General features: G+C 48.2%; 2 protein-coding genes and 1 non-coding gene across 3 annotated transcripts in view; 2 read left to right on the plus strand and 1 right to left on the minus strand.

Annotated features, from left to right (window-relative positions):
- Positions 1–975: 975 nt before the first annotated feature.
- LOC135820782 (uncharacterized) lies at positions 976–15,348 on the minus strand. The gene is made up of 8 exons (XM_065333818.1): positions 15,166–15,348; positions 11,644–11,806; positions 11,116–11,309; positions 10,647–10,726; positions 8,914–9,250; positions 8,241–8,384; positions 6,991–7,091; positions 976–3,345 (listed from the first exon to the last, which is right to left on the minus strand). The coding sequence occupies exons 1-8, from the start codon at positions 15,321–15,323 to the stop codon at positions 1,844–1,846; spliced, it is 2,679 nt and encodes an 892-aa protein (XP_065189890.1). The 5' UTR covers positions 15,324–15,348; the 3' UTR covers positions 976–1,843.
- Positions 15,349–21,292: 5,944 nt separating this feature from the next.
- LOC135820783 (adenylate cyclase type 8-like) overlaps positions 21,293–26,414 on the plus strand; it is a 43,836-nt gene continuing 38,714 nt past the window's right edge. The window contains exon 1 of the mRNA XM_065333819.1: positions 21,293–22,714. Within this exon, the coding sequence (XP_065189891.1) occupies positions 21,461–22,714 (1,254 nt within the window). The 5' untranslated portion in view covers positions 21,293–21,460. The remainder of the gene's footprint in view (positions 22,715–26,414) is intronic.
- On the plus strand, positions 25,810–25,881 carry Trnam-cau (transfer RNA methionine (anticodon CAU)). The gene has a single exon. It is a non-coding gene; the product is annotated as a tRNA-Met (tRNA).

Genomic DNA, 26,414 nt, shown 5'->3' on the forward strand with positions numbered 1-26,414 from the left:
CGAGGAGAAACTACAACAGCCCAGCTGTCAACTACAACAAGAAAAAAACTTCATCAACCTGACTGACTTGACTCTACACGCGACGAAAAATTATTTTACTCGAAATGTCCAGAAATGTCCAATGTCCAGAAATAGCAATTCACCTCGTAAAGGGTTAAAAGTCTCTTGAATGATCTATGGCAGGCGAGGGACTTGAACTCTTCGAGTATAACCCATCACGTGATCATTCAAGCCTAGGGCCTGAATGGCACCGTACACGCGTAGGCGCCGCGGGCATGAATGATCACGTGATGGGTATACGGTACGGTGCATCGTAGTGAAGCTGGCAGGCAGGGCATGATGAGGTGTTCAGGCCCCGCATGTGAGCCGCTCTGATTGGCTGAAACCCTGGCAACGAACACGCGGCACGTCTGAAGGTAGCTTTACTACTGGTCACACTCTATATTTGGGACAGTATCATGAGATACATGGATTGTACCACTCATACTCTGTGTATACTGTGTCCCTCATATTTTCCCTCGTGCTCACTCACCCGTGAAAATATTCGGCGGTATACGCCTCGTACCAAGAGTCCATGGACTCTTGCTCGTACTCAAAGTATAATCCATACCAAGAGCACATAACCCCCCAGAGTGTGCAACACCTAATCCAACTCTGCATAGGGTCTTGGGCGAGCGTAATCGGATCTTCTGATGTCATGCGTACACTCCACACCAGCGCAAGGCCGGTCGCGAGGCAGGGCACCATTGTTTTTTGATCCTAGAGTACCCGCGACTCCCCGGGTTCCCCTCAGACGTGTACGCTATTATGACGCAAAGATCCGAGTACGCTCGACCAAGACCCTATGCAGAGCTAGATCAGGCATTGCACACTCTGGGGGTTATGTACTCTTGTTCATACTTACACCCTATGATTGGTCAAGACAACCAACCACACCCCAGAAAATGTCCGTACTGATGACGATGACTTTTGTTTTATTTCTCAAATCCAAACGGCAGTTTCTTCCCAGTAACAAGGTATTAAAGAGATAGGGTATAAAAGAGAGAAGAGGTGCATGCATGTCAAATGTGTGTGGAGATGATAGTCAACCGGAGATCAAGTAGTATGAATCCAGTGTCAAACATGCCATTAGCTAATGTTGCAGGTATCGAGGTTGTGGCGCTTGGGTTGCAATGAAGCGGAGACCCTATGGTCGGTCAAGCTGACCCTGCCTCTCCCCCACTCCTGCCATTCCATAATATGTCTCATCGCTGCCTTGCTGCTTTGTGCCGTCAAATGGTGTGTTTTTTTGCAAAAAAAATTGAGTTTGTGCTAAGCACGTCACGGTGAGTATTATCAGAGAACATACTGTCGTGGACATGGAAATCCAGTCAAATGACCGGGACCGGCGCCTTCAGCCAGTCCAGAACTCTGCGTGCAGTGCACATGTTGATCCGACGCGACCAGCACGCTGCGTGCAGATCCGACGCGACCAGCATGCTGCAGCGCATAAATGCATGTGTGCACCGCTAAAGGCCGATTCATACCTCATTTCGCGTACGGGAAACGCGTCGCATCGCGCGACTGTCGCAAGGTGGCTTTCCACAAACCGGAATGAAGTATGAATCGGCCTTTACTCACGGCTGCATGGCCAGCGCCCTGGGGCCGCTAGACGTGCGACCTGATTTCCATGTCCAGGACAGTACTAGGTGAGTCCCACAGTAGCTTGATCATTACACTGCATGGCAGATAGCTATGGAACAAACCAGCAACAAAAACAGTGTTACACAGCTTACAACGCCAATTCTTTATACTGCATCAAGTTATATATTTATACTGCATCAAGTTATATATTTATACTGCATCAAGTTATATATTTATACTGCATCAAGTTATATATTTGCCGTGTGACATCTTGCACGTAGCACACATCCTGGCTATCAACATCATTATGGCTTCTAAGATCATTATGGCTTGTAACGGTATCAATGATCTGTGATCTGCTACTCTGTGCAGTCAACGCTGACATGTGTGTAGGTGGTACATATAAGTGTTGATCTGACAGGGCCTGGTTCACATACCCATGTAGATCTGATGTACGGCTGAGCAGAGTTGGATGATGGCAGAACACAGCCCTGTGGTTGCCGCACTGTACATTGTCTTCTTGTTGCTGCTGTTCCTGCTGCTGCTGTTCCTGCTGTTGTTGCTGCTGCTGTTCTTGCCGTTGTGGCTGCTGCTGTCGCTGCTCCTGCTGCTGTTGGTGGTGCTGCTCGGGACATTGCTGCTGCTGCAGTTGTTCCTGTTGCTGTTGGTGTTGCTCCTCCTGTTGCTGCTGCTGTTGGCGTCGCTGCTGCTGCTGCTGCAGTTGGTGTCGCTGCTGCTGCTCTTGTCGCTGCTGGTGTCGCTGCTGCTGCTGTTGTTGTCGCTGCTGCTGCTTGGGACATTGTTGCTGCCGCTGCCGCTGTTGCTGCTGTTGATGGCGCAGTTCTAGTGTGTTCACAATGGCTCTAGCGTTTCTCTCCTGATCAAACATGACGGGGAAGAGTAATTGGCGAGTGTGTTGCCGTGACCGCAGTACTGTGTGTACAGTGCCGATACCAGCATGGTGCACTATCAAACCACACTGTGAAAACAACGGCACGTGATCTAACACATCTGTCACCACGTACAAACATTTGCCAATGTACTGTCTCACAGTCGGCACAGAGTCATCGCTATCGGAGCCAGCACAAGAACTCCTTCCACTTTGGCCTGCATCAGCAGCGGCACGTGTATGCAATCCACTATCTCGCCTGCAGGTGCCGCGTTCACGGATATTGCTGCCGTCAGTCAGCGATGATGTTATGGCCGGACTGCACTCAGACCCGCTGCTGACACGAGTAGTTAATGATGTAATGGCTGGGCTGACACATCCAGCACCAGTGGTATGACTCACCGATGACATCATAGTCGGTGAGTTACAGCTGTTTTTCTGAGTACTAACACCAGCAGCACCACCACTACTGCAAGTATCGGTGCGTGTACTCACAGCTGCTGGAGTACTCTTACCACAGCTAGCGCCATCCGGTGACATCACTGATGACATCATAGCTGATTCCGGATGTAGATCACATGACAACAAGGACTGAGTAGTGGCCGATTGTTCTCGCTGGTGGGATGACGTCATCGGTGAAGCAGATGAGCTTACGGTAGGCTTCCACCCATCACCTCCTGACGATGTGTGCACGTGTGAGGATGTGTGGACCTGTGGTGATGACATCACTGATGATGTAATGCTTGTTAACATGATCTGACAAAGTGCTGTGTGGAGGTTGGAGTTTGGTATTGTTTGCAGAATCAACGGGTGACCATGTCGCTCCGCCAGAACTGAAGACATGAACAACCACAGCAATCACAATGGACACCAAAAGTGGTCGAAATCCGAAATCCGAAAACCGAAAGCCCCAATCGCTGCATCCACTACTGTAGTGACGTGCATATAGGCGCAGGTGCCTATGTCCGGGTACGAGCACACCCTCACAAATAAGTGCATGGGCTTATGAGTGAATCTAAATGCAATTCCATCCGCGACACACAGACACCACAAAAACACCATGTCACATAGTTTAATGTGCGGTGCGGTAGTGCACTATTTGCATAATTTTACAAGGCACCGGTACACAAGCAACTCAAGCACATGCGCCTATGTGTGAGACAAATCGACCCACAAAATATAGCAAATAACGCAAAAAAAAACACTCATAAGCGCATGGGCCTTTATGTGCGTCACTACAGTACACACGGTATACAGATAAAATCTTCAGTGAGGCGAGACCAAAAATAGAGATTCCCGGGCCCTCCCGCACCAAAATCGAGCCAAAGTCAATTTTTTTTGAACAGTTCATATCCATGTACAGTACTGATTGGATGAGTAGATTTGTGACGTGGAGTCACACAAACCCGAGCTCGTACGACTCCCTGATGTACAGATCAGGGCCATCGTTGGCGGAAATACAGAAAAATTGAACGGGTAAACCGCGTACCTGTTGTCTGTAAAAAAATTGAATGAAAATTCCCGGAAATGCTGTAAAAAAAGTCCAGCATGGCATGCATGCAAACAATAGGAAAAAATTAAAAAAATTAAAAATTCGCCCGCACGCACCAATTTCACATGGATCCTGCCCGGGAATATCGAATTTTAATTTTGGTCTCGCCTAAAGTACCCCATAACATACATTTCTCTTTGCACCGCATATAAACTTCACCCAATTTTCCGGAGCATATGCTGCACTGGAGTATACGCCACACGCAGATTTTTGTCACGAAATACAGACATCTTCCCTATAATTATACCACGATTCATTTGATCTTATTTATTAGTACAAGTCACAGTTATTTGGGAACTTGTGGCCTGGCATGAGGGTAACATGGATGCAGCTAATGGGATTTCGGTCTTTGACCACTTGGTGGTGGGTCTGATCTACTCACCTCCCACCGGTTAGGCGCTGCATCTGCGCCTTTGATCCTAGAGGGTGGTGGCGTTCCCACGACGGATGCGGAAAACTGGGCTTCCAGCCGAGTCTCACGCGAATCGTGAAATATATTTTTAATTTTAATAGTACAAGTCACACCCACTTTTTTGGGTGAATTGTGAGTGTTTCAAGTGCGGCCTTTACTTCAGAAAAAACATGTACTTTTCAGGATATGCATATCCATTCACCGGCAGTTGAACATTGAAACAGATCCAACCTAGCTCGCGTATAAAGTACTAATTTTACATCCGTTGTAGCTACTGTACACCCACACTTCACTGTACAATGCTTAGTATGCTGGGAGGTACTTATTATCCAAACTTTAATACTTGCGTGAGGCACTTCTTAATCTGTTTTCCCAACTGGCGCGTGGACGCGATACGCTTGCGGTTCATGCGTGCCTAAACGCGCGCTCAGGCTTTCACAAAAAAACAGCACTTCGACACGTAGTTATGGCGTGTGACGCCTTCGAGTACTAATTTGTTGACCCCGCCAGTGAAAGTCACTGGTACGCGCTTGATACGCGCTTAAAATTCCATGTTAGAATTTTCAGCGCGGCGCGTTCCGTACGCATGACACCCCAAAAACCAGCAAAAATACGCACAAGCGTGTGGTTTCACGCGTACACGCGCCAGTTGTGAACACAGCTTTATCTAAACTTTAATACTTGCGTGAGAATCAATACATCCATGCTCTGGACGATAAACGTACCATTTTTTTTGAACACTCAAAGTTCACCCCAAAAAAGGAGGATGCGGCTAATACTCAGATGATCAAATCAACCATGAAGTTGGTTGTTCCAATGAGGAACACACACTTCTTGCTGACACTTGACACAACAACCAACTTCATGACTAATGCTGACGAAGTCGCAACTTGTAAGTTAGGATCAAATTAACAGTGAAAAATTGGATAGATGTCTGTATTTCGTGACAAAAAGGTGGGGGGGGGGGGGGTATACTCCAGTGTACAGGAAAATCTGGTGTAAGCGACCTCTGGGTTAGGCGACCACCTGCTCTTAACGACCGTTTTCCATGCACCGACAGTTCTACACAGACACTGTGGGACCTGGTTCTAAGACCACCTGGCTTTAACGAAGGCTTTTGCTTGCACCGTGGGGTGGTCGCTTAAACCAGGTTTACTGTATTCCTATACTCCGGAAACACGGTAATAAGTAGGGGTGTGCACGGGTAGGCGGGTACCCGTGTTACCCGTGGTCCTCGCGGGTAACACGAGTAGAGAATAGTACCCGAAAACCCGAAGTGGCAGATGACATCAAGTACAGTGCACGCGTACAAATTCATGTAATACTCCGCATGTACACCCAGTGTGTAAGGGAAGGGTTGTAGTGTGGTGTTACCACGGAAACATTACCCGATCGGTTACCCGTGCTACCCGTGGAAAACAACCCGAACCCGATACCCGAAGAAAATGCTACCCGACTCAGCCCTAGCGATAACATTGCACAACACTGGCACTTGGTCCTTTTTCTTTCTATAAATTTATCCTTGGCTCTCCATCTGAGTCAGAGCAATTTTTTTAACGGTTCGCGTCAGACTCGGCTAGAGGTCGAGTTTTCCGCATCCGTAGGAACACCACCACCCTTCAAGGATCAAGGCGCAGATGCAGCTCCTAAAGCGGTGCGAGGTGAGTAGATCAGCTCACCAGCAAGTGGTCAAAGACTGAAAATCCCATTCACTGCATCCATGGTTTCCTCGTGCCAGGCCACGAGTTCCCAACTAAGGCTGTGTTTACATGAGAAATTTCAACCCGGGTCGAGTTCAGCCCGGGTTGAAAGTCTGTACGATAGACAAAAGAGGTGAGCGTTTACATGAAGACAGTTGACCCGGGTCAAATACTGATATGCCGCCAAAAGTCCACTTCTACAGTCCTGTATGGTCACGTGAATCCGTTTGCGCGAAATTTGCATCTGCAGTGCTGTTCAAACCTGGTGCGAGATACGCACAGAAGTATGTTTGTACGATTTTCTTGACCCGGGTTGATTTCAACCCTCCCCTTGGGGGGAGGGTTGAAATCAACCCGGGTCAAGACAACCCGGGGAAAAATTTCAACCCGGGTCAAGCGCAATGCGTCATGTAAACGCGCCATTCATTTTGTGCACATGGCGGGTTGAAATCTGACCCGGGTCGAACTCAACCCGGGTTGAAACGCTTCATGTAAACACAGCCTAACTGTGGGTCGCAGCACGGCTGGAAAAAATCCTTCCGCTTCCAAGCAGGATTTGAACCTGGTACCCTCTGTTTCTCAATCATGGTTTCGACCATCCCACTATGCCGATAAAATTAACAGTGATAAATGCGGTAGATATCTGTATTTCGTGGCAAAGGGGGGGGGGGGGGGCAAAGGGGGGGGGGGGGGGGTATACTCCAGTGTGGCTTATACTCCGTAAAATAGGTTAGAAAGCATGTGTACGTGTCTTATCAGATTACTGAATACAGGTAATTAGTGTGTTTAACTGTACAGTAGAAAACTGACATACCTTGCAGGAGAACGGAGAGGAACTTCTTCCATTCCCGCACAGTGAGGACATTGAGTGCATCCATAGCACCGAATCCACAATACACTGGCGGTACAGAGCAGCTGGTACACAACAACAACAACAACAACAACAACAACAACAACAACAACAACAACAACAACAACAACAACAACAACAACAACAACAACAACAACAACAACAACAACAACAACAACAACCAAAGACGAAATGACAACAGCAGCGACAACAACAACAACAATCGTCATAATACAGATTTGACACAACAGCCCAAAACAAAATGACAATGTTGACGAATCAAGTAGAAACAGCAGCGGCCACCGCTAGAACTGTGCCAGCAGTAACAGCAGTAACAGCAGCAGCAGCAGCAGCAGCAGCAGCGGCAGCAGCAGCAGTAACAGCAGAAACAACACCATCACCATCACAAGCACCACTACCACCGACAACGCAAGCACCGACAACGCAATCACCGACAACGCAATCACAGACAACGCAAGCACCGACAACGCAAGCACCAACAACGCAAGCACCGACAACGCAAGCACCGACAACGCAAGCACCAGCACAGCGCCCATAAGCGAATCCGCTGACTCACGCTGTACACGTTGCGCCTATAAGTGAATCCTCAGAGAAAGCATTCGCATAACCTCTGTAAGGGCCGATTCCCACTACGGTATCGAGAGTGCCGTGCCGTGAGTACCCATGGTGATTTGCTCACGTGAGGGGCAGTTTTGGCGCGAGTTCATTCCGTGGCTCCTGCCGTACCGTGCCGTGGACATCCCGGTGCCGAGGGCCTCTGGGGGGGGGTGGAAATGGCATGCCGTGGTATTCCGCGAGGTCGAATGCAGTGAGTAGTAGGTATTTTACTACTCCCTGAAAGGAAGTTTTTTCTTTCTTTTGTATTTGTGGTACGAAGTTTTTTCTTGGCTTTTGGCTTTTCGATTGGTTGCTTCTTGAGCTTTCTCCAGTCATCTCCCCGGCCCCTGCTATTTTCCCTCAGGACCAAAGTCAGAAATTGATTAAAAAAAAATGGTGATCCGGCCTGCCGACTGAATGCACGGAATGACTGTGCGCAGGTGTAAATCACTCTCAGCGTCAAGCTCGTACCGTGGGGTACACGTGACCTTCCCAAATCGTCGGCACGGCACTCACGGTACCGTAGTGGGAATCGGCCCTAAGCTAAAACGCAGTCTTTCTCCAAAACTCAAGTGCCTCTTCTATTCAACACTCACCTGTCAATGAAGCTCTGGAGTGACACGGGCAGTTGGTCTCGTCCTCCCTGCTCTACACATGCAGTGCTGGTAGCCAGTTCCTGCTGCTCCGCCAGTTTGCGGTTACGACAATGCATAGCGTGTCCACATTCCACAATGTGTGTGCTATACACAATACACACAGCACACACACAGCGTACACACAGCGTACACACAGCGTACACACAGTATACAGTGTAGATTGAACAGGCCACGTAGGGTGCCTGGGTGGCAGTGCAATTTGCACGATTCACATCATGCATTTTTTACCACCAATAATAACACAAGACCGAGAGCTACCCATTTCCCCATGAAATGCACACGCACCACGCGCGCGCACGCGCGCGCGCACACACACACACACCCACGCGCGCGTGTGTGTGCACATGCACACACACAAGACCGAGAGCTACCCATTCCCCATGAAATGCACACGCACCATGCGCGCACGCGCGCACACACACACACACACACACACACACACACGCGCGCGCGTGCGTGCGCACATGCACACACACAAGACCGAGAGCTACCCATTTCCCCATGAAATGCACACGCGCGCACACAAACACACACACACACGCACACGCGCGCGCGCGTGCGCGCACGCACACACAAACAAACGCACGTGCACGCACACAAAAAACACGCATACCTGCTCGGAAACTGGAGACCGCTGGGAATCATGAACTGAGGTGCAGTGACAAGCAGTGGAGTTGCTCGCAGGAACCGTCGATCCGGCAGAGGGCCATGGCCAGATGACGATAATGGTGATGATGCTGGTGATGGCAAGGGTCTCTTTGCTCTAGGCTCATCAAGGCCATCGTCATCATCATGAGCATCAGCATCACACCCAGTAGGGGTAGTGCAAGGAGATGTGAATGCCGTGACCAGCGGACACGGGTCTATGTCGTGGTCAGTGCAGCAGTCACCAAAGTCACTCAGCATACACCTCCACAGCCAGAAACGGACGTCCTCATACCCTATGCAACCTGCAACAACAACGACAACGACAACGAGAACGACAACAACAACAACAACAACAACAACAACAACAACAACAACAACAACAACAACAACAACAACAACAACAACAACAACAACAAGATCTCTTATTGGCGATGGTGCCATCGTGAGAATAAAGAATTCAAAAAAAAAGCAATAATCTCTTATTGGCGATGGTGCCATAGTGAGAATAATGAATTCAAACAACAACGACGACGACGACAGCAGCAACAGCAACAGCAGCAACAGGAGTAGCAGAAGCAGCAACAAAAAACAACAACAACAACAACAACAACAACAACAACAACAACAACAACAAAAACAACAACAACAACAACAACAACAACAACACCAACGAAAACAACAACAACAGCTAAACTTTGATTTCTCTTTATCCGATCCCCGTACCTGTATTTTCTTCTCCTCTTATTGGTCACAGGCCATCGTGAGAATGAAAGATTTCAAACAAAGTGGTGCAATTTTTGTTGTTGTTGTTGTTGTTGTTGTTGTTGTTGTTGTTGTTGTTGACCCAATGGGTGATCTCACTCATGGGCTACATGTGAGCTGTTTTACATGAACTTCAACTTTTATTTAGAATCCGGTGTTTCCTGAAATGAATCTGCGAAAGGCAGCGATTGAGTGTGAGCCAATATAGCTCACAACCTACTTCAACTTTTATTATTATCATAATAATCCAATAGCCCTCATGTGTTTAGATCCACCAGAGCTGTACATGTACTGAAAACCGCCCAATATTCGCGTAACCAAACCCCGCTATCTCTCAGAAACAGTGAATTTACACAATGGCAAATGTTCGCGGAGCAGTGTGGTCACACACATACACCCACTGTTGAAGTTTGATTTCATGATGGCTAATACCAGTAGTCTCGTTACGTTCTTCTCGCAAAATTAATGAACATTAATACGTCGCGAACAATAGGTAGGCAGTTCACGGTACTGCTAGACCTGTGCCAGAGGTGCAGCTGGTCCACCTTCTAGGGGACGCACCACTGGCTTCACAGCAGGCCCTGAATTGCAATCCCTAGGCCACACCACTGGCTTCACAGCAGGCCCTGAATTGCAATCCCTAGGTCACACGGCACAAACGTTCATATGCTAAATGAAGTTCGAAAGGTTTACGGGGTGCACAATCCCCCTGCCCCCCCCCCCCCCCCCCCCCCCCGGGACCCCTGTACCCCCCCCCCCCCGGACTCCTGTACCCCTGTACTCCCCCCTGTACCCCTATACCCTGTACCTCCCCCTCCCCCTGTACCCCTGGCTAGCTACACACCTGCAGTCTTGTAGAGTGCAACACAGGGGAAGCAAAAAATGTGACAATTGAGCACAAAATACTCAAAATAATAGTGATAATATTGTACTCACCCTGAGGTGCTTCACGGAGACCAGACAGGAATAGCGGGTAGTCGGCGTTGATGGCCGCTTCCACTTCACACGGCATATGTCTAGTCAGTTATAACAACAAAGAACGACGACGACGACGACATCGACAACAACAACAACAACAACAACAACAACAACAACAACAACAACAACAACAACAACAACAACAACAACAACAACAACGATGACGATGATGCCGGCAACAACAGAAACATCTCGTATTGGCCACAGCCAATCGTAAGAATGAAGATTTGAAAAAAAACAGCAGCGGCACCACCACCCTCATCATCATCATCAGCAGCAGCAACATTTCTAACAATCCGTATGTGTGTGTACATGGTGGTTGAACTACAGCTGTGCCCGGTGAAAACAAACCCAGCTGAAAGCATGAAACTGTCAGAGAGTGGATGAACACTTTTAACACCAACACACAACACAGACACATCCTTACTCCACTGGCAGATAAGGAGATACGGCCAACGTAGGTATTGAGAAATGTTGCGCAATCAGCCATGCATCCAGCGAGAACAGGTTGAAGACAATGAGGTGTGGTTGCTGGCCCCTGCACCACTCCAGGCAGTGTGCAAACTCCGTGTTCAGCACACGCTGTCTGCCTTCGTCGTCCTCTCGTAGTTTACTCACCTCCTGGACAGGTAATGGGGTTGGACACATACAAGAACAATACTCGAATTGCAGAAATTTTACCTGCTCAATATTTTCCGTATGAGGGCAAAAGGCCAGGTTAGGTGAACCGAAATGTTAGGTACAGAGTGGCAGTTCCCTATTGGACTATGTGTGTTAGTGTTCGTTCGGTGTATTGAAATTTTAGGTATGAAACAGACGCACCGAAAGTACCCAAAATAAAGGTACACCAAAAATTTGTGAAATTAGTACAAATTACAGCACACATACCGGTACTCGGGAAGATATGGTACAACACATTAGCTGAGTGACTCTACGACAAAGTCACTCCACTTACGACGGCAGTGTGTTGATACGGCAGCCATGTTAGCTGGTCACCATGACAACCGAGCAGAGTCCGCACCTGCACCATGACGTCAGGATGGCACATGACGTTGAGTTGCCATGGCAGCAAACGGGAGCCTGCACCAGTCCCAGCAGCAATGACATCATCATTGGATCTAGACCAGGGCATGACATCATCAGGAATTCCCAGGAGAGAAAAAGAAAATCAGAATAGAACGCACACCAGCAAGCTGACCATTGCCGGCAAGTGCTCTCAACAACAGGATACGTACACAGTGACTTGCACTTATGTTATACAGTTGCGCTCGGTGAAATCCAACCCAGAGTGCATATTTCATACTCCTGCCCATCGCTGACATCATCATTGGATCTAGACCAGGGCATGACATCATGGGGAATTCCCGGGAGAGACAAGACAACATCAGGATCCGTACACAGTGACTTGCATTTATGCTATACAGTTGCGCTTGGTGAAATCCCACCCAGAGTGCATATTTCGCGACCTCGACTTGCACGGCCCTTGACGCCCGGGAAGTGGCACAAGTCCGGCTGAACGTACACACATGTACAAATACAATGATGTAATCGGGAACTGGTGCAGAGCGCCGACAGCTTTTCACTTTGTGTGGCAGTATTTCACCTAGCATACCTGTATTTGTAGCTGTACAAGTCATGTACATTACACACATACTGTAAAATCATACCAGGGAGTGTCTGAACTTGATTACTCCATCGGCCGGGAAAGCGTCTACGGCTTCACAACTGTTCACTTCTATGGGTGTATGAGTAAAATAATCATCAATGCTGCAAAAATGCCTGGACTTGCAGCATGATCTGTGCATGTGATCTCTGCATTTTTTTCATTTTTTTCTTCGCTTTTTGTAGGAAAGAAAAGGACCAAGGAACTACAAACTACATCTTACGCTATGGAACTCACTACCGTCACCAATTACTAGTGCTCGACAACCAGTTCATGCAAAAAATATTGCATGACACTGGCCAACGGTATACGACGCGTTCTACAACTAACTAACAATCAACTCTAGCACCTCTCAGTTTTTCTTTTCTGTTTTTCTTGCAAAATTCACCACAGGGCCGGGGGTGCGGGGGGGGGGGGGGGGGAGTAGTGCCCAGGATCATACGGTTACCACTGCATTGTAGTACAGCCATGGTAGTCTGTGTGTTCGACGCTTAGCACATGCCAATTCAGATTCGTTTGCAAACATGAATCACGACTCATGATGCACGACTAGTTCATTACGTCATCGAGATATTGAATGAGTTTTGAAAATTGATGGCTTCCTGCGGAATTATTTGAGAAGTTCTACATTTACTGGTTCATTGTTCATGATGGAAAGTTATATCTAAACGTTCAAGGTACTTGTACATAATAGGGAGGTTCCGGAGTACGGTTTTTCTTGCCAAAATCCGTAGAGGCTCTACGGATTTTTTATACATCGTTTTTGAGCAGTGAAATGTTCCGGAGTACGGAACTTATGTGTTTGCCGTCATTGCCTAGGTTACGATTGCAAACACGTCACATTCCCGCGCTATGCCTTTATACTTTGAAAATACAGTAAAACCTGTAACTAAGGACCACCCCTTGGTGCCCGGAAAAGTGGTCGTTAGTGGCAGGTGGTCTTTAGTTAGAGGTTTGCACCGCGCGACCATAGATGGATCCCATTATATGATATGTATGTCAAAATGCAGATGATACAATCCCCCACCACTTGCGCACTAACATTCTTCTTTCAGATCATACAACACTTGGAGAGAGAGAAAATCAAGTTTTTTATACACCGGAAGCGATACGACCTTTTGACAGTATGTCGACTTACTGGGTTTCCAGAGCAGCGCTGGCCTGGCCAGGCAGTGGACTAGTCACTATCGACTCCAGCCAGCACAGACTGTCAGTGTGACCTGGTGACTGAGCCGTGTGATTGCACTTCGACAGAGAGCCGCTCAGTCTTAGGGTGCGTTCTTAAATCCTCTCGGAAAAGTTGGAGACTCTCCGAAAAGTTCGAGAGCTGTTCTTATATCCTCTCCGACTTTTAGGAGACTCTCCAAAGCTCTCCAAGCTCTCCAAGCTTCAGAGGTGGTTGAAACTTGGAGATTCCCGCGGTTTGGGATCAGCGCATGCGAACTACGACTAAAAGGCACGTGTTCATCATTAGTGTACGCATTTCCCTTTTCGCATACGCACACGTGCATTACTACATTCATCACTCAAGATCGCGGCCCCTTTGGCGCTTCATTTTGCTTGACATGTGCAAAATATCTCCGAATTCTTCGAGACCCGTTCTTGAGTAATCCCAGTTTCTTCGACTTCTCTTTTCTTCTTCTTCTAGAAGCTAGAGAATATAAGAACGCACCCTTAGTTTCTCCTTCCAGTAGTAACATCGATCAAAGAGCGCTTTGGATGCGCTCTCCAAGACGTTTCCTATCATGTTTGTTCTTGACAGCACTTGAAATTATGACAGGTGTAGTGCAGTCCACACTGATTCCACAGTAAAAATGAGACTGCGCTCATTTGTCCAGCTGTAGTGTCGAAACGACCATGAAAATCATCAAAATTTCGAGAAGGAGCTTCAAGCAATGTTTGATTTGCTACATCGCGGTCGCTAGTTACGGGTCAAAATTCGACATTGGGACAAGAAAAGGCGGTCGCTGGTCGCGTTCAGCAGGTAGTCGCTAGTCACAGTGCATTTTGAATGTGAGACCGTCCGTGCCTGACAAAGTGGTCGGTAGTAGCAGGCTGGTCGCTAGTCTGCACGGTGGTCGTTAGTTACAGGTTTTACTGTAGTACCAGGCTGGTCGCTAGTCACGGTGGTCTTTAGTTACAGGTTTTACTGTAGTACCAGGCTGGTCGCTAGTCACGGTGGTCTTTAGTTACAGGTTTTACTGTAGTACCAGGCTGGTCGCTAGTCACGGTGGTCTTTAGTTACAGGTTTTACTGTAGTACCAGGCTGGTCGCTAGTCACGGTGGTCTTTAGTTACAGGTTTTACTGTATGTACCGAAATCAAAACTTCCCGCGAAAAATCGATGTTTCTCGTACCAAATTTGTATGCGAAAATCTTTCTGCACCCGATGACGCAAAATCTCCATACGAAACATGTTTCGTATGAAAGCCAGTCCACACGGATTCTCCGTGCCGAAAAATCGTATGGAGCACCCCTGGAAAAAATCCGTAGCGCCCATACGGATTTTGGCACGGAAAATCGTACCCCGGAACCTCTCTAATTATTATACTCGTACATGCACAGCATATGCATCCGATCCAAGTGCAATGCAGTGCTGGCTGTGACAAATTTGAATGAATGGCTTAGACTCAATTTCCATTTAGACGCAGTTTTTTTAATGCCAAGCTAACGCCCTGTAACCACCTCAAGTAAACAGCAGTTAGATGCGTAACCATGGCGGACAGCTGCACATCATGTCATCAATTCCCCGAAATCAAAATGACACGCTTCTAGAAATTGCTTCCACGCTGCACACAGCTCAACTGGACGATACCTGCAAGCTATCAGAAGACGAAGCACTGGAAGAACGTCGCCCACAGTGCCTTTACACACGACAAGAATGGTGCTCTTCTGGACAACGTTTGGCCCCTCGCTGCACTCCTTATCCAGTGTGTTATCCGTCTTCTCCATCGCCAAACAAACGCATGACATACACTATTATGTAATTAAAATTAATTCCTAGCTAGCCTTTTCAGTTTTTGAATTTCTTTTTATGCGCAGATATCTACAATGTAGATGGCTGCCACGTGGGCACGTGCCACGTCTTCCCGCGGGCACTTGTTCGTTCTGTGCGCAAGTGGCGTCGTCATCTTTCTCCACTAGCTCCAGCTTGCTTTACAGTACTCGACAGCTTTGTAAATTGTAGTCTCATTCATGTCAGACAGAGCTCGAACTCACAGTCACAGCCCGATCTACCATGATCTACTGCAAGATTTCGGTCGACATGAGCTGAACTGAACTCTGAAGTCTACGTCTACTTGTCTATGTCACTAGTAGTAGTATGTGTACGTCTCTCGCCGGAGTGTCAAGAGTCGAGATCTCGCGAGTCGAGTGAATCGCGTCAGTGCTTGTAGCAAGAGCTAGAGCGCTTCGATCCTATGACTCAGTGTGGAGTGATGTTCGTGTTGTGGTACGAGTCCCCAGTGCCTGGAGATATGTGGATTTTGTAGAAAGAAAAAAAGTACGAGTATCTACGAGTCGTACTGCTGGTCCACTACAAGAATGTTGAATCGCGTCTATCGGACATCGCGCCGGCGTCGCACTTCTAACCCGAGCCGCTAGCGAGCCGCTAGCGCCGAAGAAAAAATAGACGTTTTAAATATTAGAGTCTACACAGTCATGGTCGTCATGACTGTGTAGATATACTCGTACAACACACAATCGTTACTACAGTCATGACGTCATGTGTTAGTACTAGTAGCAAGAGTCCATAACCCAGGTTATGGACTCTTGCTACTACTACTAGTACTAGTAGTACTAGTACCAAGAGTAGATAAACAGTTTATCTACTCTTGCTAGTACTAACACATGACGAGTCCATAACCCAGGTTATGGACTCTTGGCAGTCTTGCTACTAGTAGATCATCTACGATCACCAACGACCTGGCTCCATGGACCAGTCCATATCAGTTCTATCACGCTGCCATCCCGCCAGGGCGATGGCTTGCTAGAATGCAGGTTGTTCTAACTACAATGATGTGGTCGTGTATGATTGTGCTTATTCCACCTTGTTTCATGCTGTCAATCTGACAATATGATTGTACTTCTGCCGCAAAGTATAGCGCTCGTAGAGACTCGTAGTACAATCTGTATCACTACTACTACTACTAGTAGCAAGAGTCACTATTATAGAGTTATATACCCTTGCTAGCAGTCATACCAGGCAATAGTACGCAAGGAGCATAATAATATTGTTATTTATTTAGCCGGCACTACTCCATTCCTACTAATCGTAGTACGATCATACAAGCCTCAAGTCAAGACTATACGTAGAGTCAAGAAACACGACAACCGGTAACCGTATAAACCATTCTTTACTTTTCTTTGTCCGCGCTCGCGTGAGACAAAAAAAAACCAATAAATGTGACATGTACAATCAGTCATACTCTGGACATGGAAATCCGGTCGCACGTCTAGCGGCCCCATGCCATGGCCGGCCCAGGGTAGATCTACCCGGGTATGCTGGCCATGCAGCCGTGGATAAGCGGTACGACGCTCGTAGATCTACACACGTAGATCTACACTCTCGCATTTCATGCGCTGCATGCAGCGCAGCGCGCTAGTCGCATCGGATAACATGTGCCCTGCACGCAGCGTTCTGTACGCGCTGAGGGCGCCGGCCCCGCGCGCGACAGAGGCCCGGTCAATCGACCGGATTTCCATGTCCGCATAACACTCATTGCCGAAGTTGTGTTGCCATGGTGCAAAAATGGCGTTGGATGGCTACGCCTGAGCGCTCGCGCTGTCATCGCAGCCCACGACACGTCTTCCTGCTGTGCTTTCCTGACAAATTATTTTGTTTCGCTTTGTCCTTGTTGCTGGAGGGTTTGATTCTTTGAGATACTGTAGAGCGATTTGGAGTTGGTCAGCCGAGAGTAGTCTTGAGAAATGGAGAAAGAACGTGAGAGAACCTGGACTGCGGATCAAGTCGCTCTGTTCCAGCGGAGGCGAGCAGAGGGTTACGATCTCAGTGCCCAGGCACGTCGCTCCTGATTATTTCAAGGGGCTCGATGTGCAAGTGGCACTCGAAACCAGTGCTGCGTAGAGTGCCCATGTTCCTGCCAGTGTCGCTGCTTCAGCCGGGCTGGCGCTGGCGTCTCCAGTGCAAGCAGTATCTGAAACCACTCCTGGACCTGCTGTAAAACCCGCCGCTCAGGGCCAGTGCAAACAGCAGCTGATGCTGCTACTGAAGGGGCCACACATTCACTTCTGTCCAGCTCTGTCCTGCGCGCTCCCACCTCTTGTGGGGATATCATGCGCTTACGCATGCAAGGGCTGCGCCAACTTTGCAAAGACAGTATTCCCTACCAAGGGCGTGTATCCAGACGTGATCTTTACCTTCTCATCTGTGAACATTTCCACTTGAGTACTGCTGGCGAAGGGGTTCCAGACGAGGAGGCAGACAAGCCTGCATTACCAAAGCCAGGAATGGCAGCGTACAAGAAGCTACCAAGCTTTTCACACATAACATCTGGCTGGTCTCTATCTCGCCTAACTAAAATCCCTTTCTTCATTACTGAGGCTGTCAAGCACTATATTATGTTAAATTCCCCGGACAAAGATTATGACAAGGAGAGCTTGCAGTGCTACAAGCAACTTCGTGCGTACCAATTATTTGATGAGCACCACCTTCACCATTTGGAGGGAAACCTGTTTGCAGGTGGAACAAACTTTTGTTTCGTCCGTGCGAAATGCTGGCCATGACAAGATACATCAAAGCAAGCCTACACGTGTATCGTCTGCATCAGCAGGGACGATCCAGTGTGCTACGGTGGATACTGCCAGTGCATTTCCGGATAATGAGAGTGCTGTTCACATGTCGCGGCTTTGCTGTTTGCGCTGGATGATTTTTGCAGTCATGGCATGCAGAGTTTGTCTGGACCTTCCGTAACAGACATGTTGTATGCATGCACGCTCGTGCTTCTGACTGTTTTTCTAGATCATGGCTTCTCTTCTGATCTTTCCTCGTCATGTCTGTTGACTTTTGTGAATTATATCATCTTGTCAAACATAATAACATTACACTGTGAACGAAAGCAACATTTCATTCCACCTCACCTCTCAACCCCTCACAAACAACCGAAAACTCGTCATCGATTGCACTGATTTTTTAACGACTTTCTGGATCAATAATCATCATTTTTATGTCTTCAAACCAGAAATTGGCAGAGATCAAAATGGTCTGTCATCATAGTAAAACATTGACTTACAAGACATGAGTGTCTGCTCCAGCGCCGGGTGAGCCGGGTAATCCACCCGGTTGGGCGGCGCTTGGACCCGGTTGAAAATATAGTACTGGGTCACCTGTGACCCGGTTGGTACTTTACACTTTCGAACTTTGAAAGGACTGACTACATGGCTTGTATCAAGAGTACATGAAAACGGTTTTCATGTACTCTTGCTTGTATGTGTCAGATACTTCTTCTTCCTTCGTAATTTTCTAATTCCTGTCCTCTCTTTTCTAAATGCGGCTTATCCATTCGCCTTTATATCATTGGGCCTAGTTCCCGTTTATTGTCCGAATTAAAATAAACCAACCAACCAGTTAAAGCACGTGACTCGGCTGGTGAGACAGCGCCAGGTACATGTGTACCCGGCTCCGACCCGGTTGAAATGGTTGCGCCAGGTACAAGTGTACCCGGCTGTCCTACAATCCTAGAGCAGACACTGGACATTTCTGAATAATAACTTCGGACTGATGTTAGATTATTACTGGAACAAATCATTTCTGAATGCACAGATTGAGCTAAGTGGAATACTTGGTTGGTTGATAGAACTTGTATTTCCGGTGGAATATATGTAACAATCTTTTTCACATTCACGCAGTATTTATTGGAACAAATTCATATTCTGTGATGATGATGGTCAGCCAGTGTCGGTGAAACGTCTAATGGCCATCGCTGAGGACCAGTGGCATACAAATGTCTAAGGGTAGATAGGCCGCGCCAAGTTTGCATCCTCTTGGCTTTGGGTTCGAGGTATTTGAACAGGGCAGAGAACACTGCGTAGTTAGGCAGCCCGGTGAAGTGCCTGAACTTGTCAGGATTGTTTCTGATGCTGGCTAAATCGATCGAACGACACTTCAGGCTCTCGTACTCTTTTTTAATTTCACTGAAGTCTTTTTCTAGGCCAGCCATGTGATCATCAACTTCACTCGGGTCACTTACACTGATATATCTGTGATCACATGGCAAACCCTGCACAGGACCAGGGGTCGGCGCTGGGTCAATAGCCGAACAGACACCAGACACCACAGAAACGACCCTGGAATCATCAATATCTTGTGGCTCCTCAGACTCTTGACGTTTTCTCTTCAGAACTCGTCTCGCTGGTTTAGGAGTTGCCGTCCACTGGAACTGGGTTGGCACAGCGGTGGGGTTGAGCCATTTTCTTTCTGGCTCCTCACCAGACAGGAGCTTGCCGACGTAATCATCTTGTTTGAAATGAGAGCTGCATACTCTGGTGTTTGATGTGATCTTGAAATTTGATCCCACGTCCCTCCTAATTTCAAATTGCCATAACTTGCACCTTTCTGCATCACTGGGAAAACGATGAATTGCAAGTGACATATCTCAAGACCGATTACTGCAGAGCGGAACAGCACAGTAGTAGCCCTTGCCTGAAGTTCTTTTCCGCTTCTTGGCAGGTTGGCTGTCAGTGCCAGATTCCACTGCGGCTGACCCCACGGACACTGAAGGCGAAGAAACAACACCAACACTAGCTGCAGCGACAGTTTGTTCGACTGGAACCGGTTCAGGAATGGTTTTAGCTACTGCTTGCACTGGAGACGCCAGCGCCAGCCCGGCTAAAGCAGCGACACTGGCAGGAACATCGGTACTCTGCACAGCGCTGGTTTCGAGTGCCACTTGCACATCGAGCCGCTCGAAATAATCAGGAGCGACGTGCCTGGGCACTGAGATCGTAACCCTCTGCTCGCCTCCGCTGGAACAGAGCGACTTTATCCGCAGTTCAGGTTCTCTCACGTTCTTTCTCCATTTCTCACGACTACTCTCGGCTGACCAACTCCAAATCGCTCTACAGTATCTCAAAGAATCAAACCCTCCAGCAACAAGGACAAAGCGAATATTAATAATTTGTCAAGAAAGCACAGCAGGAAGACGTGTCGTGGGCTGCGATGACAGCGCGAGCGCTCAGGCGTAGCCATCCAACGCCATTTTTGCACCATGGCAACGCATCTTCGGCAATGAGTGCAGACTACAGCACATCACTGTCATCATAATCGTAATGATGAGTGGGGTACATGTATCGGGAGTAGTACTAGTAGTAGGGGCCACTGCGGCAGGTAGATCTGCGGTCGGATCGATGTTGACAACAACATATATTAACATCAGTACAATAACATAACAACCTCCCACTACTACTACTAGTACTAACATAGATCTGCCACGCGTGTGCATGTGCACGATCTACTGCGTACTGGACCGGAGTCAACATGGTCAAGAGTGTGGCCCTGTGCCTGGACGCTGTGGCCCCGAGTGGGTTGAACTGTTTTTTGTTGTTGTACTTGAAGCAACTGGACACAAATACCAGCGTGCACTCTTCTTGGTTGAAGAGCGAACAGACTACAGTACAGTATGTCACATAGTTGTCAGTGTGCAAAGCATGACCGACAGGTCGACTAACATCAGGCATCACGGACCATCGACCCGATTCGTCCTCTACTCTAGTGTTAGTTCTGGCCATTCAATGCCGCTTCTGAGTGGTATCTATGCCTATGGTCGTTGTGTTACTTGTTCGACCTACTACTACTAGTAGTACTACTACTAGCGCTAGCAGCAGCTGAGCTAGTGCTAGTCGAAGCTGGCGTTTGACAAGAGCAACCACGTGGCGATCAGTGTAGTCGTTTTAGCCTACATTCAGTACATGCCCACTGCATGCAGTGAGGACATAATCATTTGAGCACGACGTTCGAGACCGCGAGTATCTAGACAGTTCTAGTACAGTGTATTAGGAATCGTAGATCTGCTGCTACCGGTAGCCGATGATCGTTACTAGTGATGTGGGACGAGGCGGTGTCGACATGCAGCCCGCCCTGACAGAAACTCGTCATGCAACGGCCTGGACCGGCACAGCACGCTAGCTGCAATGGTCAGGCTGGCGTACCAGAGAGTGGAGCTGCTGCGCAGGCAGCGCACCGGAATGCCAGCGTCAGCGAGCGCATCGGAAATGGAACGGCAGCGGGACGGTCGGTGGTACAGGCTGCGGCACCTGGGAGCGGAATGAATGATTCCGCCGCGCACAGAAACAGCACAGCCAGCTTGGACAGCTCGCGTCGCAACAACGTACTCAGCCCAGCACCCGCTATCGCTGCAGGGTCCGGAAGGAACAAGGCCAGCGATGTGACTCCTTGTCCAACAGGCAAAGCAGACATCCATTGTAATGTGACTTCCTGTCCAGGTAAAGCACACAGCAGTGACCATGGTGACACCAATGGCAGTGTCAGTTCACATAACAGCGCGGCCACTCAGCCTACTCCAAACGAGCCACGGTCAGTTACCATGGCAACGACAATGCAGGAACGCGCTGCTGAGAACTCTGGGCAGGCCGCCGCCGAGCACCGCCCGTTACCGCGACAACACGGTGCACCCAGCGCCCCGTGCTCTAACCCAGTCGTGCACCGGACCGGCAGAAAACGGAGGAGGGAAGTGGCACGCATTGCCCTGCTCCGTAGTAACCGGGCGGCAAGGAGCAAACACATGGGGAAGCATCCGTCGCGCTGTCTGATTCGACGCGGCATGAAATCATGCCCGATATTTCAGACGGTGCAGTTTCACAACGACCGGGTGAAGGAGATATTCGAACAGTACTTTCTGCCGCAGAAACTCGTCGACCTAATCCAGGCGAGCTTGCTTCTGATCATTATACATTTCAGCATGCAGGTTATCCTCTGGTCACAACTACCGCACGGCGTACGCTACCTGGACTCGCCTGTGCGCTATAGATCGCTGGTTAGCGACGCAGTCGTCGTCTGCACTCTAGGCATTCTCATAGTGATGTGCATTTGCCTGGGTCTGAGGTCGCTGCTGGGTCCCACGCCGTACTTGTCGCCGGGCTGCAAGCTCTACAGCGCTGTGCTGATAAGCGTGATGATTGTGGACAGCTTTCTCATGCCGCACCATGCATTCTCGCAGCCGTTCACGCCGACGACGTCGCTATGGTTTGTTGTGATCGTCGTCTTGACGATAAACACCAAGTCAACGTTCTCGCCGTTCAAGAACTGTCTGGTGACGATCGGCGTGGCGATCAGCTGGATAGCGTACACGTGTGTGGCTGCCGACGTGAAGGAGCAATTGCCCCGTCAGGTGAGGTGACGTGTCTTCTATGTGTGTACGTGTGTGTGTACGCGTGTGTACGTGTGTGTGTGTGTGTGTGTGTGTGTGTGTGTGTGTGTGTGTGTGTGTGTGTGTGTGTGCATGAGTGTGTATACACGTCGGGGAGTTTTTATGGGGCGTCGGACGTTCAGTGGGCAGTTGGTTGAATCAATAGGGACCTTTCGCACCACGCGTACGGATACGAAACGAATGCTGATTCGTCACCTGGGTTCGAGGATTCGAGTCCCTGCGGAGAGCTCGTTTTCACGAATGGAAGCCTCTTCATTCGTGGCGCGCTCCGAATCCGTCAGGTACACATTTATTTGGCCAGCTACACATGTTTTGCCAGGTACACATTTTTTCCCTTGATTCCATGATCCATGCACGTGTGCGTGTAAACACCCGTACGCCAAGCTACTGGCCGTATTCGTAGTTGCCATGCACATTTGCATGACGACTTGCGAAAACTGAAGTCTGTTTTCAACGAAACGATTAAGAACCGAATCAAACTTTCGTTTCGCATTCGATTCGTAGCAATTGCGAAAGGTCCCTATCAGCCAATTGAGTCATCTTTCCAAGATTCCTTTTGAGTGTCTCTCCTCTCTCCCGGGGAGACTGACGTGACCCGTTTTGGCAGTGAGCTACAAGTACAAGTACAGTACAGTCTGACCTCGCCTATCCGGTCACTTTTTATCCGGATCATGATATACCAGTATCTCACTACTCCCTGGTACCAAATGCATGGGCGTCGTCATCTTCATCCCGCAGATCGAAAATGTGCAGGTGCCGCGTGATTTCGCGCAATGCCCTCGCCATCCGGAAGAAAATCGTTGGTTACCGATTTACAGTCTATGCCGTGCATACATGCAGTATGTGTGTTCGATTATCCTGTTCCCTCGCCTATCCGGATATTTTTGTGGAGAACGGACGTGTGCGGTTAAGCGAGGTCTGACCGTACACACCGTCAAATCCGGCCAGAGCGGCCCTCCCTCCGCAACCATTCGAGTAGATAGATCCATTGGGGGAGGGGCGGATGGGCGAGTCCTACTTGCCGCATTCAGTACTACATGGAAAAGTACTCACCCCACGAAATCTGTGCGTGCGTTTCGTACACCGACCGAAGGTCAAGAGCTGGGAGTCGTACAGACCCATCAAAAACCAGGTTTTGCGCCATCCCTGGTCAAGAGGGTGGGAACTGTTGCGTACATTTCCAACCAGGTCGAGGACGCGTCTGCCGTACAGTACGGCCTCACACACCTCACAGAGTCATACGAGGATACAATCAATCACTTCGCTGACAAGAAGCCAGGGAGGGGCGCTCTGGCGGGATTTTACGGTACATGTCAACAAGAGTGCACGTAAGGAAGTGTGCCACTCCGCCTGAGTTTACAAAAGCAGAACACAGTGTTTGCATCGTTTTCGCTGCCGTCATGGATACCACGATCCTTTAGGCCGTCACACTACGTTCACTGACTCCCGTTTACGTTTATGTCTACGGCGAAAATTCCGAAACGGGTGATCGTACTTGGATCATCATGGCAAACGACCGAAAACTCCTTACGTGTATGTAGACGCAGCGCTTTGTACCGTGGTGTGATGACAGCCTAGCTGCAGCCGTGCATCCAATCATTATGACCTTTGATGTGGCGTATTCACGCTACGTGAAAATGAACGAAAACACGTTTGTGTAAAAGTGGACAAGCTGCCCATCGGATTCACACGGACAACAGACCTGTGCACATCTCGCATGCGTCTGTGTACTCAAGTACTTTTGCTGTTTTACACGCGGGCAAAGCACAAAAGTGGGCCTAGGACTCCTGAGCAAGTTTATCAAGACTTTGCATGCGTTTTGGTCACACAAGTAAAAAGAGTACCACACGCGTGAGTTTGCGCGTCGTGTGAATCCCCTATTATCGAGCAGTGCAGCGAGAACATCACGAGTGCGAGTTCATTTGATAGACTATGAGTAGCTACTAGCTAGGGTAGCAACCGTTTTGGACTCGTCAATCACAATGCAATGCCACGACAGACAAGCCTCTACGAGGGGTTGCAGCGGCTTGTTTTTTGCGTTTGCGAGTCGTGACTGGTGCTATTCATGGGCTGTAGTTACGAAGATGGTAGATCTACGTTTTTCTTGCACCTCTGCCTTCACGCTAAGTGATCCCCGGAAAAAAACATTCTAAGGGGTCGTCCGTAATTATCGAAAAATTAAAAAATCCGTCCTCGTGCAAAATTGTCTCTGACCCACCCACCCACCCCCCCCCCCATTTTTTTCCATTAATTTTTTGATTTTTACCGATGCCCTGCTCGAAAATAAGAACTCCTGACCCCATGTTCACTGATTGCACCTACATGTACATGAATGTCAAGTACTAGTAGCTAAGTAAAGTGAGTAGGAGGTCTACCGACGGCCATGCACGTCCTACAACTACATGAAGAGTCATGTTATTATAACCCAACACTGGTTAAAAACCAGTATTAGATAAACCTTGTTATAGTTCACGCAATTGTTAGATTGACAGCATGAAACAAGGTGATCTAACAATTGTATGATGAGTCATGTACCGGTATAATTATATTGGTGTTTGCGATCCTACACTACGTCTACAGTGCACTACATGTCAGTGCAACAAGTGTATGAAAGTCACTGAAGAAAAAAAAAAAAAAAAAAAAAGTACGAAAAATCAAAAAATTAAATTCCGCCAGCGCTCTTGACCACCCACCCCCTTTCTGCCTGAGGACGGATTTTTTAATTTTTCGAAAAATACGGACGACCCCTAACATGTGTCGTGCTAGAGTTTTGCCCGGGGATCCTATGGTGTGGATCTCTAGTGCCAAAGCAACTTTAGTCTGCCTTCTGCGTATGCAAACTCTGCCCAATGCAGCACCGAATGTCGTGTGTGCAGAGGCAGAATTTTAGGGTACCCTGTAAGAAGGCCTTAGGCCTGTGGGGATTGCCCTATCAAAAATTTGATAATAATTATTATAATAATAATAATAATACTGGGTAGAGCTTGTGGACAGGTATAAGGAATTTGTTCTACTCGTATACCTTATTTGGTCAGAACATATAATACACATGGGAAAGCAGAGTGGCGCAGCGGAAGCGTGCTGGGCCCATAACCCAGAGGTCGATGGATCGAAACCATCCTCTGCTAACAAACATTTTTTCTTCTTTTTTTCTTTTTGTGGAACAGATTGGAAGCTTTCCCAATTCTAAAAAGTAGTACATGTACTGTATATGCATCTACAGTCGACCATACCAATCAAGAAGTTTTCTTCAGGCTTTTTTCTTTTTCTTTTTTTCTTCTTTTCTTGCATGTGAAAATGAAATGGCTGTTGATGTCTATGGATGGCTTGGGTGTGAAATGGTAGTCTGGAGTTATAGCTGATGTTCATGAAATCAAGTGAACATTTCGTTGCTGGTTGGACAGATGCACGCCCGTTTTGTTTTGGGTCACATATCAAAAGCGACAAATAATGTACGATTTTTCTGGATTTGATGGAGCTGGTCGAAGAAACTTATATTATTATCCGTTCCGTGAAATTAGTGCTGTCGTATTTCACCGGATATTCATTTATATATAAGTTGCACATTTCAGAATTAACTTGCAGACTCAATGCGGGGATGGGGGGGGGGGGGGGGGCAGGGATGGGAGATTACTAGCAAGCATGGCACGCACAAGTGAAC

Source organism: Sycon ciliatum, chromosome 7, assembly GCF_964019385.1.
Source record: "Sycon ciliatum chromosome 7, ocSycCili1.1, whole genome shotgun sequence".
Lineage (NCBI taxonomy): Eukaryota > Metazoa > Porifera > Calcarea > Leucosolenida > Sycettidae > Sycon > Sycon ciliatum.